This window comes from Mus caroli, unplaced genomic scaffold, assembly GCF_978045245.1.
Source record: "Mus caroli unplaced genomic scaffold, Mus_caroli_1 scaffold_2, whole genome shotgun sequence".
NCBI lineage: Eukaryota > Metazoa > Chordata > Mammalia > Rodentia > Muridae > Mus > Mus caroli.
The window spans coordinates 175707180-175722773 of record NW_028227257.1 but is presented as its reverse complement, the minus strand read 5'-3'; the positions used below and the strand labels follow the sequence as shown (position 1 = coordinate 175722773).

The following is a 15594-nucleotide window of genomic DNA, read 5'->3' as shown; positions in this document are numbered from 1 at the left end:
TCCCAAGAATGTGGCTGGTTTGGCCTCTGAGAGTGGCATGTGAGGTCACTTGTATAAAGCCCCTGTCTGCTGTGAGGTGGAATGCTGAGTGTAGGCTGCTGTGGCTCCTAGCTGGGATTCAGCCTGAAAGACATATTTTTCTCTCAACAAATATCATCTTTGTTTGAGTATTCACAGTGCAAGTATCCACAGTGAGGTCTTCTTCCATTTGGAAAGAGAAAGACTGCGTCTCAAAGCTTCTTGTCTTGTGCTGGTTTCACAGTTTAAGCAGAGCCGCGCCACGCCGTCTTTTGTTTCTGTAAGCTGCAGAATGTCTGAGGTACCACCTAACGCTCTCACAGTAATGAGACCTTGAGTAGATAGTGTTCTATGAGGACTGAGACCGCTGTCACCTTGCAAGGCCAGCCTGATTATCTAGCCCAGGGTAACGTGCTTTATTTAAAATTGATACTGCTTTTCTAGTCTTCCTGCATACCTGTCTAAGTATTCACAAGGAAAGGCAGTCTGCTCTCAGTGGGTTATGGGAGTGAATTGGAAATTTAGAAATGTTGTAATGCGTGTTTTTAAAGAATTTAGTTCAAATAGATACTTATTCTTAAAAGTTTGGGGAGGGCCGGGTGCTGGTGGCGCACGCCTTTAATCCCGGCACTTGGGAGGCAGAGGCAGGCGGATTTCTGAGTTCGAGGCCAGCCTGGTCTACAGAGTGAGTTCCAGGACAGCCAGGGCTATACAGAGAAAGCCTGTCTTGAAAAACCAAAAAAAAAAAAGTTTGGGGAGATTTAAATGATTTAGACATCAAATTATGTCAAATTTTAAAATGCTTCTGAAAAATACCGTAGTTGTTATTTTTTTCCATAAATTTGTATCTATAGATATTTTCCCATAGACTTGAGTATTAAACTAATATATTAGTAAAGTAAGGGGGTATTTGAAATAGTAATTTCCCAAGTTTCACCATGCTCTATTTTTAAGGACAGGGAATTCTTTACATACCCCCTTTTAACAGTCATGTGAAATTGTACTTAAATCATGTAATATTTTGGCAACGATTTTTTCCAAAGAAGCTTTTTTTAAAAATGGATTTCTCTTGAAAGTGGAGCATTAAGTTATGGTGTACATAGTGGACTAGAACCCTGATTGGATTTTGATTTCCTGACGGCTGGCGCATGTGTATCACTGAGGAGCAGAGGCGGCATTGGGCAGTCCTTGCTCAGACCTTGCATACTTGATCAGACACTAGGTGGCTTTTGGTGGTTTTGTTTCTTTCTTTGTTGTTTTTTTTTTTGTTTGTTTGTTTGTTTTTTGCGGGGGTTGTGATCAAAGTTTTAGGGTAAGTTATTCTCACAATGGAGGTTTTAAATAAGCAATCTAGTATATGTTGAAGGCTTATCAACTGAGACAAGAGAACAGGAAACACATTTTAAGCAGATATGCTATGTTATAGGTGACTACCATGCAGTGTGCAAATTTAGCAGTAGAAAAACTAGTATCTCCTTTTTGTCTCTTAGAAGAAGTATATTTGGCTATAATTTATAAGGTTGGTTGGGCCTTTAATCTACTTTCTTTCTAGAGTACATCATTAATGTTAATAAAGTTTTCTCTCCAGAGAGATACACGAGGACAGGACATTTATAAGGGTATCTTTAAAACTTGCTTATTTTCTGGAGTTTTGATCATGTTAAATAAAGTGCATGGTCGTTCTCTCAGGAAACCAAGATTCAGTCTCAATTTAGTCCAGAATCCAGATCGCTGTTAGACAGTTGGCCTTCCCTGGCAGAGTTCTTTAGTAAAGGTTCATACAGAGCGGCTTGCCCACATTTCTTGGATTATTGACATTGCAGTTCCCACCCACATTATTTCTTGTTCTTCTTTCTTTTACTTTTTAAAACCTTTTCTTCTTATGTCAGAAATCCGTTTGCTTTCCTAGGAATGGTAGGGGGAGTGAAGGCCCACTGTAAAAGATGCCCTAGGAAAACATGTCCGTTGGATTGGAAGGAAGTATTTGGCAGCTCTGGCTACATTCCAGGAGCTTAGTAGGTCCTCAGCTTCCCAGCTTGAATTTTAATTTCTGTGCACTGGGTTTCTTCCCCATCAGTAATGATGTGAGCATATTCCTTCAGAGCTGAGTGGCAGAGGGGAGCCATCTCACGAACAGCTAGTGTCTGTCTGGTTGTTCTGTAAGACCATTCTGTTTAGGTGCTGTTCACACTCACACTGAAAGAGTGCTTACTAATGTTCTGTACCCCTGTCTCCCTAGTGAATCTCTGTCTTCAGGGGGCATTAGTCAGTTCTATAACTGTGAGAAAATACCCTGATAAACAACTTCAATCTGTTTTGTATCTCAGTCCCTACTTGGCTGGCTCCACTGTTGTAGACTCGTGGCAAGGTAGACCATCATGGTTGATGTTGGAGCAGAGAGAGACAAAAGCATGCCCAGTGACCTGCTAATTCACAGGGCATTTGTCTTCCAGGGGTGTTGATGTCCTCACTATCCATTCACCTCTCACTGTGTGCTCAGCTAGAGCCACTCTCTCAGCACATCTCTGATGGACAGCTCATGCCTAAACCGTGATGCTAGGCCTTTAAGAGAGGGGTTCAAGAGTCCCTAAATTGTTTTAGGAATGGGATTTCAGGGAAAAGTAGGCACGTTTGTCCCATCTGTCGTCATTTTTATGGAGCAGTGGTTAAAGAGGTGGGCTGTCCGATCAGGACTGTGTGTTTGGATTTTGAGCGTTACTCTTCTTCACTAGCTGTGCCATTGAGCAATCTGTTTGGTATTGCTAAACCTCATGCACGATGGTTATGATTGGTGCCAGGTTAAGAGTGGTACTTGTCCAACAGTACTGTGAGAATTTGTGGCAAGGCCTGCTAAAGTAGCCACTGCAGTGTCTGCTGTCTGCCAGCCCTCAGCACACTGTGCTGGTGTGCTACCCTTGTTCTTGTGAATTCCCTGTTCTCATGTTTGCCTTGGCCAGGCTTTTCATTTGGACAGCGTTGCCTTTTTCTCCTTGATTGCTAATGCCTTCTACACAGTCTCTGATTTGTATCTTTTCCCTTCTTCCCCTTCCCCTTCCCCTTCCTCTTCCCCTTCCCCTTCCCTTCCCTCCCCCTCCTCCTCCCCCTCCCCTTCTTCCCCTTCCCCTTCTACCTATTCCCCTTCCCCTCCCCTCCCCTCTCCCCTTCCCCTTCTTCCCCTCCCCTCTCCTCCATCACCTATCCACCTACCTATCTGTTCCTGTGATAGTACACAGATCAAAGCCAGCGTGTGGAGGAAAGTGTTATTTGACTTATGTTTTCACGTCACAGTCTGTCAGTGAGGGAGGTAAGGGCAGGAGCTGAAGCAGAGACCATGGAAGAGTGCTACTTACTGGGGTTCTCTCTGTGGCTACTTCAGGCTTTCTTATATAACCCGTCTAGTGGTAGCACTGCCCACAGTGGACCTTGTCCCTCCAATATCAATCATTAATTGAGAAATTGCTGCAGAGATATGTGAACTGATCAGATGGAGGCTTTTCTCAGTTGAGATTTCCTCTTTAGGTTGTCTGTAGTTTGTGTCAAGTTGACAAGACAACAGCAGCAGCAACAACAAAGAACACACTCTCTAGCTAGTTTGAGTCCAGAGTGTTTTGTCACAGCAATAGAGAGCAAACTAGGACGAATTATACATATCTTATTTTTACGCAAACATAAAATATTATTATATGTGGCCCTTTCAGCATCCTTAGTGTTATTTATCCTTCCTTCCTTTCTCTCCCCCTGCATTGCCCGGCTTCCCACTTCCCAGGTAAATCCTCTATGTCCTGTTTTTACGTGAAAATTTAAGCGCTTACCATTAATTCAAAGTATAGCTACAAGGCCTTTGTATGCCCAGCCCAGTTTCTAAATTAATGACACGGAGACCTTTTATTAATTATGAAAGCTTAGACTTGTTCCCAACTAACTCGTAATTTAAATTAACCTTTTTAGACAAATCTGCGTTCTGCCATGTGGCTTGCTACCTTGCCTCAGTCCCAGCACCTGTTTCTTCCTCCTTGTCTTACTGGCAAATCTCCTGCCTCTGATTCTGTCCCAGAGTTCCTATCTCTGCTGGATGCCCTACCTATCCTTTCCTGCCTATCTATTGGCCGTTTAGCTCTTTATTAAACCAATCAGAAGGTGTCTTGGGCAGATGAGCAAGGACAGAGAAACATCTTCACACAGTGTACAAAAAGATTATCCCGCTCTCTTGCTCTTCTTACTCCCTTCCTCTCTTACCCACCCCTCTGTCCCTTCTCTCCCCACATGTTCATGGCCAGCCTCTACTCCTACTCCTTGTGTGTCTCTCTCTGTCCTCCCCATGCCCTGAATAAGCTCTATTCTATATTAAAAAAAAAGATTATTCCAACACAAAGTTGACCTTTGAGTGCTGTCTCCATTACTCTCCTAGTCACTGTGGCCAAATCTTATACTGCATAACAGACACAGCCAAGGAAAGACATGCTTATTTTGGCTTATGGTTTCAGGGGACTGGCTAGGAAGGCAGGGTGATAGGAACCTGTTGCCGAGTCCTCTCAAATGCTCTAAACGAGCAAGCAGAGAGACGTGCCAAGGCTGGGCTCTGTGATCAAGGCCTGCCTTTGCCCCCCTGACCCCATCTCTCAGTCAAGGTTCTGTGTCCCAAAGGTTCCATGGTCTCCCACTACATACAAGCAGATCAAGAGCAGATACTGAGACATGGACTTGGGAGGCGTGAGTAGGTACGGGAGGCACATCTCACTGAAATTACGACCACACCAAGGCCTTAGATTTGTGATGCCGGTGCTGTATCACTAACTTTGCACTCTTTGACTTTATACATAGTGTTGTCATGCTGGGCCACTTAGTATTCTGAAGCTGCACCGAAAACATTGTTTTGATTTTATTACTTTTTCGTTGTAGGCCATATTGCTTTTATGTTCTATTAGTTTTATGACTAACTTTATAATACTCAGGATAACAGCCTATCTAAATTTGATCTCTCCACAGATTCCGACCAGGATGTAGCACTCAAACTTGCTCAAGAACGAGCTGAAATTGTTGCTAAATATGACAGAGTGAGTATCTATATTTACTCTTTAAGTGTGTTTATTAAAAAATTCATATAAATAGAAAGGGGCTTGCTTTTTGGAGAGCTGAAATCACAGGAAGTTTGATGTTTTTGTGAGAACATAGAGTTCAACTCTTTCTTTTCCCTCCCTCCCTCCCTCCCTCCCTCCCTCCCTCCCTCCCTCCCTCCCTCCCTCCTTCTTGCCCCCCTCCCCGCCCCCCTTGCTGCTTCCTGCCACGTTTGCCCGCTCTGCTTCAGTGTCTGTGCACTGGCCTCTTCCTTCCTAGAGTACTTGTGTCCTGGGTTTGCAGAGCCTCCACTCCCCACCTCTTTGACGTGGCTCCTCAGATCCCCCTTTCTGAATGTGATCTGCAGCTGCTCTGTTTATCATCATCCGAATACCAGTTACTTCAGGGCTTTGATATATTTTGCTTGTTATCTGCTCTTTCTTCTAGAATAGAAACTTTTGGGGTTAAATTTTGTTTGATTTGTTCCTCTAAACTAAATACCTGGAACAATTTTTGACTCATAGCAGCTACTTAGTAAATACTCAAATATGTAAATATATAGAACTAAAAAATCTTATATGAATACTGTATTTGTGGTCTGTGAATTGACGGCAAATCTCAGATTCTTGTATTTATGTTTCATATAAAATCATTTTTATCTAGCATTTTACCCATATGTTGCAATGAGATTTATTTTTAAATTTTCTAATATTTTTGTTCTTTGAGAATCTTGTACCTGCATACAATGTATTTTGTTCATATTCACCTCTGTTCCTCCTAGCTCTTCCCACATCCGCTCTGTTCCTCCTAGCTCCTCCCACATCCACTCTGTTCCTCCTAGCTCCTCCCACATCCACTCTGTTCCTCCTAGCTCCTCCCACATCCACTCTGTTCCTCCTAGCTCCTCCCACATCCACTCTGTTCCTCCTAGCTCCTCCCACATCCACTCTGTTCCTCCTAGCTCCTCCCACATCCACTCTTGCACCTCTTTTTCCTATTCTCAAGTAGCTTACTTTCCTTGCTTTCTTTTTTTTCCCCACCCAGTCCAGTTTGTGCTGCTCATGCTTGTGCATGGGTGTGTGCAGCCTTGGCGGGATGTGTTTATCTCTCTAGAGACCACGCCCCTAGAAGAACCTGACCCCTCTCTATCTCGCGGCTATAGTCTGTCAGTACCTGGCAGTAGTGCCTCGGCTCAGGGTAGAGGCTTAGGACCCACTCTGTCCTGCATGCTGAAATGCTGACTGCATGGATGCTGTGCAGGCAGCCACCACTGCTGTGAGCTCCTGAGTACAGTGGTTTTGGTTATACCCAGAAGTCACTGTTGTATCCTGTTCTCCCTGGCCTCTGACTCTAACAGCCTTTTGGCCCTTCTTCCACAGTGCTCATGAGCCTTGGAGGAGAAGAGCCCATTCATGGTAGATGCTCACTCTCAGACGCCCACTCCCTGCCTTTGACCCATAGTGAGTTCCTGTGTTAACAGCTGTCTGCTACACAGAGAACTTCTCTGATGAGAACTGGAAGCTTTGCTCATCTGGGGAGAGAGGGCAGCGAGGTGGTATAGGTTCACCCCGGGGCATATGAGTTCCCCAGCCGTGGATTCTTAGTCAGATTGCCTTCACCAGGCACGAGTTTCTCAGTGAGTGCCCTTGTCTTGGTTAGCTTTAGTGGTCAGCTTGACACAGTCCAGAGTTGCCTGAGAAGAGAAGCCTTCCTTGAGAAATGTATAGGTTAGTCTGTGAGTCTGTTTGATTATTAGTGATGCAGGAAGGTCCACCCTGCTGTCACAGGTACCACTCCTCAGGTGGTAGCCCTAGCTATATAAAAATAGATTGTTAAGCCAGGAAGCCTGTCAGCGAGCAGCTTTCTTTCACGATCCCTGCCTCTGCGATTCCTGCCTTGAGCGCCTGGCCTGGAGGCCGGAACTTCCTCACAGCACTCATGGGCACATCTCGCCAGACTGGTCAGAAGCTCACAGGGCTCACAGCTGGCTCAGACTACTAATGGCTCTTCCTCAGTAGCCTGCAGAGCATCTCCCGATCCTAAGCCAGCACACCTCTCTCTTGTGGCCTTTACAGACTTCCCCTTCTCTCAGTTTTACCCCTCTCTCCTCTCTCACCTAAGGCTCCCTCCTCACCCCCACTTTTTCCTCTGTATTAGAGTCGTTCTTGGTTTTCATGTAAAGAATCTCCAATAACCTGTTATCAGCATTTGTCTCTGTAGTTATTGCTCCTTTAATAAGCCAGAACGTTTGTTTGCAGGTCTCGGCTACGTCTCCAGCACCTGAACGTAGTCATACATCTTTTTTGATATTTTGTAAGCATAATAGGAACATGAAATTACAAATAGCTATCTGGCCTGTGCCCTTCCTCTAGGGAAGCACGATGGCAGTGTTCAAACAGTCACGTTCCAGAGTTCCCAGTGCTGTGTTAGTTGTTGGTATCACCCATGAAAAGCCTCCATAACTTAGCTAGCTGCACAGCTAATGGACAAGGAGCCAGTAGCACTGATGATGCCCCTGCAGTCACCTTTCCACTACCCAGCCACCCATCTGTATATATTTGGCCAAGGTTAGGACTAGGGGAACTTTAAATAAGTAATACAGAAATGGCTTCTGACAGTTCTTGCCCTTAGGATATTCATAGTCTACTGGAGGGAAAACAGGAGCAGACATTATAAGATACACTTGGATGGAAGTGTCCACAAGTCTAAAATGTGAAGGGTTGACATTGCATTTAGGTATCCTAAACTCATCAGTATTACGCATGGGTAGGTGGTACCAAAAGTGCTTAGAGTGTGGGCACGGCAGCATTTAAGGGTCACCTATGACAAAGCAATCATACAGAGAGGTTGAGGGCTTAAGAGAACTGTCAGGGATCAGCAGAGAGCGTGCTATACACGTGCGGAGACCAGCGAGCACAAGGGCCATTGCCAAGTAGTGCTTGCACTAGTGTTAAGCCTGAGAATGCTCTCTGGCCGACACCTTATTTGTTTTGAGAGAGAAAAAGGGCAGGGGTGGGGAAGTTTGCTGTATAGCTCTAGCAAGCCTGGAACTCAGAGAGCTCTGCTTGCCTCTGCCCCTGAGGTACTGGAATTCAATGCATGTGCTGCCACACCCATTTGGAAGCCAGTGTTTTGCTTTAGCAACAAGAATAGATTGAGGGCTGATGTAGCTGGGGAACCAAGCAAAGGAGGGGCAGAGCTGCATCGGCTTTTCTGATAAGTCTAGGTGAAAGGCTGCTCTGCAGAGTTCACTGTAGAACTCAAGGGTTCTCGGGTTCTCGTGGAGTAGCTTTCTGTCCCCTGTGACTTCCCTCAGGACACCTTTGATGAAGAAGGTCCTGTGTCAGCTCTTGGTAAGGGGCAATAATGACACTGTCAGAAATCGTGTTTGCTCTTTCTCACTGGGAGAACGTTCCCGGCATTGTAAACTCCTCTCATCACCTCTGTTTCAGGGGCGGGAAGGTGCAGAGATCGAGCCCTGGGAAGACGCTGATTATCTTGTTTACAAAGTCACCGATAGATTTGGCTTTTTACAGTAAGTCACACAGATTGAAAGCTGTCATTTTTTTAGTTATAATCTTTCTTTGGTTATCTGTTATTAAATTTAATAGATTGTTTTTCTAAGATTCCAGGAGTGATCTAGTTTAAGTTCCGTGGGTAAGATCGAGCTATAATTAAGAATATAATCTGTACTGCCTTCGTGTTTTAGAAAGCGCACAATCAGCGCATAAATGAGTTATATTAATAATTTAATAGTTAAATGCACATGGATAACATTTATATTTTTAAAATATTATAAAACATTCAATTTTATATGGATGAATTTTAAAAATAACTAGCAATTAAAAAGTGAGTGTTGTGCAACCTAAAATTGAGCAATGAAAAAGCTGCCAAATGAATCTTTCTTATAGTTGTAAACGTAATCATGGCATTGCTCCTCAAGATTAACTTGATCCATCCGATATTTTGTAGAGACTTGAGTGAGGTAGACTACTGGAAATTCAGTTAGAGATTTGACTCATAAAGCTATCACACAAACTACTGTCCATCTGGGGTTTTAGGTCCCAGAGCTGTGTGAGTTGTGTGTTCCTTTAGCCTGCTAGCCTTTAGGCTTCCGGTGCGTGCGTGCATGAGTCCATACTCCATCTAGAGGAAGGGCTCAGAGTTGCCTTGTATGTTGTAAGTGTGCTGAGGCTTTGAAGAACTCAGGTTCGGGAGTATCTCACGAAGCTCGTTTTGTGTAGAGCTGGTGCCTGTGTGGAGCTGTCTGAGCCTTTGACCTTCCCTAGAGGACAGCAGAGCCTAGGATCCGGGCACTGTCCGCAACTCCCTGCCTTCCTTGTCTTTATTCCTTTCTTTTCTTCCACCTCCCTCTCCTCCTGTCCCTCTTCCTCCTTTTTCTCTCCTCCCTCCTCTTGTCATTGAACTGGCACAACTGTGGTGAGAAGCCATGGACATTTATTGTAGTCAAGTACAGACCTGGGTTGAGTCACGTTTTGAAGGATGACAATCCAAGGATAAAGACTCTTAAGCTCAGTAGATCACAGATTTGGTCTGCACATTAGAAAAGTTGAAAAAAAGATTTCTAGATTCTGTCTTTGATTTTGATTCAGAAGATGGGATACAACTCAGTTCATTTTGACCATTCCATCCATATAATTATGTGTTTTAAAGAATTATAGTGTAGTGCAAATAGTATGAAGTGCATTAAAAACCCTACTTTCCAAAAGGGTATATTAGTTGACTAAACTTTCTTTCTTGTCAGTTGAAACAAATTTAAGTCTTATAGACAAGTTCTTGCCGAAGATCCAAACTTATTTCTGTCAGTTAAAAAGTTGTAGTTTATTTTGTTTGTTGTTTAGTTTTGTTTTAATTTTAATTTTTTTTTCAAGTTTGGGCTGAGGTCTAGTTGGCTGTAGTGGGGGAAAGTCAACCAATAACTTACCTTGATAGTCTTAGTTAGTCATTATCATTCGTAAATACTCAGTGCATGCCAGACACTGTTCTAAGCATTTACTCTTTCTCTGGGTTCTAGAGGGTGAGCCTGGAGCGCTCAAGTTGCCTGGAGTTGACTGACAGGTCAGCTCCTAGGACAGGGGTCTAGGGTAGACCATGCTGCTACTGCTGCCTACTATTGCCTTCTTTTGTTGTAATGAGAGCAACACAGGCTGTGAAATGCCTGCACAGGAGACTGAAATGGCTGCTTCTAGCAACATACTTACTAAGAGCAAAATGAAACTGGCAGGTACGTCACACTAGGTCTTAAAACCTTTTTTTATACTGGAGTCCAGAAACAGAAGCAAAATGAAAACAGTGCTGGAGAGAAGAGGACTCCGGTGTGATAGATCCACAGCTTTAGTAGCTGCTGTCTGTTACTGTGACTGCTTGTAGTAAAGCTTTCTCCAGTTGGCTGCTGATGGCTGTTACTGTTTGCCACAGCAGATAAGACTTTATCATACCTTCGAATGAAGTTTTTGGTGTGAGATACCACTTTCTGCCATGCCTTGATCAAAAGAGCACTTCCTCTGTCTTAGCTATGTGTAAGATTGGATTGCTACTGCAATTGAGATTAGGTTTTAAATTCATTGTCAATGCAGGGCAATGCACAACCTCCCAGCCTTGCTGGGATATGCTGAATACTCAATGATATCAACTGAGATTACTATGATGTATACAGGGGTGACAAAAGTTAGCACAGAATAGCCTTGCTGGGATATGCTGAATACTCAATGATATTAACTAAGATTGCTATGATATATAAAGGGATGACAAAAGTTAGCACAGGATAGGATTGACTTGATTTGATAACAGAGTTCACAATGAGCATAAAAGCTGTTGCCAAACCAGCTTGTGGTAGAGTTACAGCCGCACACTGGAAGAGTAGAGCTTGCTTCAGAGGTTGGATAAATGTTTAGCAAAAACTAGCTACCACAGTCTTCTGGACAAAAGAATGTCTGGTATTTGTGTAATGATAAATAATGTTTTTGGGTCACAAGTTTTTAATAGAAGAGAGAATTAAAAGGAAACTGTACCAAAAATAGAGGAAGTCAGATAACACCAAGCATCAGATGTTCAACTACTTATCTAAATTTATGTATTTATAAAAGGCAGTGGAGTCAGTCTATATAGGTCTGTAAGAAACAGGGAGTGAAGGTGCTCTTGCTTTTAACATTATCCATTTTGATTGGAAAGGTGGCAGAACTCTTACCAATCTTAGACACAGATTTTAACAAGGTTGACTCTAAACTTAAATAAAATTTGATTCAAAACCAAAAATGAACCATATCAATATATTCAACTTAACTGAATTTAACTATTTTAACAAAGTGGGTTTCCAAGTGAATGTTTATTTGACATTTTAAAAAGATTCCACATTAACTGTTGGGAGATGGCAGCCTCATACTCAGCGGTACATGGAAAGCCCAGTCCAGGGGAGAAGTATGCCAACCAAAGCATTTGTCTTCTTTCTGATGACTGCTGTTTTACTCAACCGTTAATAAGAAGGAGCAGCTTGTCTGTTGTAGAAAGTATTTAATCTCTACTGGGGGCTTCTATCCCACCTTTTATCATTCAGTTCCCAGATCAAAGACACACGACCTTTATATTTATAATAAGCCTTAATCAGCACTAGAGCTGGGCAGATTATCTACCCTCTAAGCTGTTAGAATCTACTCCCCATCAATAGCCCCAAATTATAACTTGCCATGCTCTATTTAGGCTGCTCTTAACTCCAGTTGGCCAGCCCTCATAGCCATGTTGTCATGACTTACCTAACCCACTGACCCTCGGCATCTTCTCCAGGGTACCCTCCCCAACCCCCATCTCCTGCCCAGCTAGGCTGTAGGTAGTTTTATTGGGGCGGCAAGGTTACTTAGCATCATTCGGGTCCTACCTGCAGATTCTCTCATCCCTGGGGCAACCAGGCTTTAGCATGGGGCCAGTGCTCAGCATTATAATACATAGCAAACGACCAGACCTCAACACTTGTCAACTGAGTGTTGTCTCTAAGCAGTCCACATGGGCCTACTCAGTCTGTTTTTCTAAAGCAAGGGGCAGATAGTAGTCATTTGTTAGCCAGAGCCAGATACTAAGTGGTTCTGCATTTGTGGCCCACGTGTCTTTGTCACAGTGACTCCTCCCTGCTTGCTATAGGGGAAAACAACGCTAGACCCCAGCCAGTATCTAAATGAGTAAGAATGACAGTGTTCCAGTAAAGCTTTCTTTAGGAAAACAGACAGCAAACAAGGTTTGACCCATGACCCATGGTTTGCTGACCGGGAGGAATACTCATCTTTGTGTTCTGACTGTGCTCTCTCCTTCTTTCTGCTCGAGGGAGATTTAGAGGTACGGACTATTAGATACCAGATACAGACTATTAGAGCCACTGTGGTGGCACACACATTTAATCTCAGCACTTGGAAGGGAGAGACAGGCAGATCTCTGGTATACAGAGAAAGTTCCAGGACATCCAGGGCTATGCAGAGATAACTTGTCTTGGAAAAAAATAGGTGGTGGGGAGGAGAAAAAAAGAAAAGAAAAAGATACAGATTATCGGCATAAGCAGACATGCCTTTTAGTACACATCTGTTTGACGTTCTCTGATCTCGGATGGCTGTGAGCCTCAGCATATGCCTGCACAGAGACCTGAGGACTAGGTCTGTAAAGATAAGTATGTACACAACAGGTTCTGTTTGGGAAGTTGTAAGTATAAGCTATGAGAGGACCCACTCCTGTTGTCATCCATCTTTGAGGTCTGAAGACTGTAGTCCATCCTTAGAATTTCTGTTATTCCTGAAACTGTGGTCTCGTCCTCTGTCCTTTTTCTGTGTACACCCCAGCATAGCTAAATGGATGTAAATGCACTGGGTTGTGTTGTAGAGAACAGTTCTGCGTTAGGCTAAGTGACTAAATGAAAATGTTTATTTTCTTATCTGTGAAAAGAGGGATTTGAGTTTTCTCACTAAGTTCTCTTCTGGCTTTATACGACCCTTGTCAGTTTCATTGCTATGACTAAATGGTTCATGTAGGGACTCTTCAGAGAAACAAAGAATGACATAGGACACACTAGACTTGTGAATAATCTGTCATGTTCTTAAAAGTGGTGCCCCTTGATCTCAAGAGAAAATGGAAGCAAGAATATGCACATGTTGTTGCCAGAACATACAAACTGTTGAGAGAGCTGCCGAGATCAGTTTTGTCTATACACAGTGCTTCATTTATTACTGACAGTTCATGTAAGAGTCTCAGGGTACTTAACATTAAATTCTCCAGCCCATTGGAAGCCAATTTTTCTTCTCTTTCCTCTTCTTTTCTTTTTTGATATTGGGAATTAAACCTAAGGCTCCACTCATGCCAGGCACATACCATACCCTACCACTGAGTTACACCTTCAGCATCTCTGTGTGCTTGTCTGTGTGAGGGATGCACACACTCAGTCAAATATATGAGTTCATGTGTATACATGTTCACATGTATGTATGCATGCATGTAGAAGCCAGAGGTAAACCTTGGATGTTTCTCAGAAGCTATCATTTTTTCCTTCAGTGTAGGTTTCTCATTGGACCCTGTAACCCAGCCATTTAGACTGGCCCACCGGCCGGCCAGTGAGCCCCAGAGATCTGCCTCTGCCTTTCCAGTGAATCTCCCCATACCTTTGTGTGTGTTGGCAGTTGCTAAGGATTGAACTCTGGTCCTCTTTCTTGTTGTAGCAAGCACTTTACAAGCTGAGCCATCTCTTCTGGACTTCCAAACTCTGATTTTACAGTTTTATTTCAAGACAGGGTCTCACTAAGTTGCCCATATAGGCTTTGAACTCACTGATAACCCAGGCAGTTGTTGATTAGCTGGGGTTTTGGTCCTGGCCCTCCAGGCCTGGCTTCAGTCCTTTTCTTTATGTTAATTTTAGTGTCTAGTTTGCCACTTAGCTTGGTAGAGTTGTGTGGAGCTTCCTTTACCTAATGTGTGAGGACGGGCGTCCCAGCACAGTCGAGGTGAGGTAGCTATGAGAAAGGCTGGGATTCACGAAGCCTAAAACATTTACTGTTTGCCGTGACTGAACCCTGGTCTAGGGATTGTTCTCCAACAGAACTGGCTGCCATAATAGAAATGTTGAGTATGGCAGCCTCTCGATACATGACTTTTGTGTGGTCGGATTGTTGTAGTGAGACAGACTTTGGATTGTTCCCTGTAGGCTAGTGACTGCTGTGTTTAAGTGAGGCATGTTGCGACAATAGACCAGGGTGGATTTTCTGTTGAATCTGGTAGAGGAGAAACATGAAGCACGAATCTCTCTAGAGTCAGGAATGACATAGGATGCAGTCAGTAAGAAACCCTGTCTCGGAAAAACAAAACAAAGCAAAGCAAAGCTCTGATCTCAACCATTCCGTGTTTGTTGTTATTCTCTGCAGCGAGGAGGAGCTCCCGTACCATAATGCAGCTGCGGACCGGGTAAGTGTGCTTCTCTGTTTGTTTGTAGTTATTGATGAATTGCCTCAAGAGGAATAGACTCTGCCTTTGTCATTTTTGAGTGCTGTATTGTATGTGGCTGGCATTGTCAGAATTTGACCATAATGATGCCACTCTTAAGAAAGTAACTAAAATAAGCATGACATGGGTTTAGGAGGATTTATGAAATTCTCATTTTTCTTTAAAAGTAAGAAAAAGGAGAGCACTCTAAAATGTTCAGCCCCAGCTTCAGATTCTACGTGTATGAAATAGCCTCTCTGTGGCAGGAACTTTCATCTGCCCATCTGTCCGTCCGTCTGTCCATCCATCCACATCGAGTAGGCATGCGTACCATCAGTGGTTTCTGTTTGGCTAGTTTCCCTCAGCGTTTGCTAGTTCCCTCAGCTGTCCACACGGTGTATTTTGGTCACTCCTTCCTCCCGCCCCTCCCTCCTTCCCTGCCCACTCAGCTTTGGGTTCTTTTTGTTTTTAAACCCATCAAATTTTGGCTGCCTGCATACTCTTGGATGTGTGGCCTTATTGGAGAATGGTCAGCCCTTAAAGAAAATGGTCTCTCCCCCTCCCAACAGCTATCAGCTGCCAATAGCTTCTAGGCTAGCAACTGGGTGTGGCCTCTTGCCCACCTCCCTCTCCATGATGGGATTTTGTCTGGCTTAACCTGTGTAGATCTCATGCATGCTGTCACAACTGCTGAGAGTGTTAGAAAATCATTTCCTTATAATACCCACCATCTCTGGCTCTTATACTCTTCCATCATCGTATCTGAGCCTTGGAGGAGGGGATGCGGGATAGATGTTCCATTTAGGGCATAATTCCTATTCTCTACACCTCGAACAGTTGTGAGTCTCTGTTTATCACCTTCCACTGTAAAAAAGAAGCTTCCGAGGGAGGCCCGACAGCTACAGTAATCTCTGGGTACAGCAGTGAGTCATTACAAGTACAGCGTCCCAAGCATCCTTACGAGCCCGCTGGATACTAACGCACCACTGTAGACCCCTAACTCTGAGAAAGCAACTGTCCATGAGATTCTGTCAGCTTCCCCCAAGTCATGACTGA

General features: G+C 43.8%; 1 protein-coding gene across 5 annotated transcripts in view; it reads left to right on the top strand.

Annotated features, from left to right (window-relative positions):
* The window catches only part of Usp6nl (USP6 N-terminal like), a 123405-nt gene that overhangs the window by 61629 nt on the left and 46182 nt on the right, over nt 1-15594 (top strand). For 4 of the 5 annotated variants that reach the window (XM_021154013.3, XM_021154009.3, XM_029470742.2 and 1 more), the window contains 3 exons: nt 5005-5072; nt 8526-8608; nt 14481-14520. In XM_021154013.3, the coding sequence (XP_021009672.1) occupies nt 5005-5072; nt 8526-8608; nt 14481-14520 (191 nt within the window). Of the gene's footprint in view, nt 1-5004; nt 5073-8525; nt 8609-14480; nt 14521-15594 lie in introns of those variants that run through there. The other variant, XM_085835212.1, reaches the window with a different exon arrangement.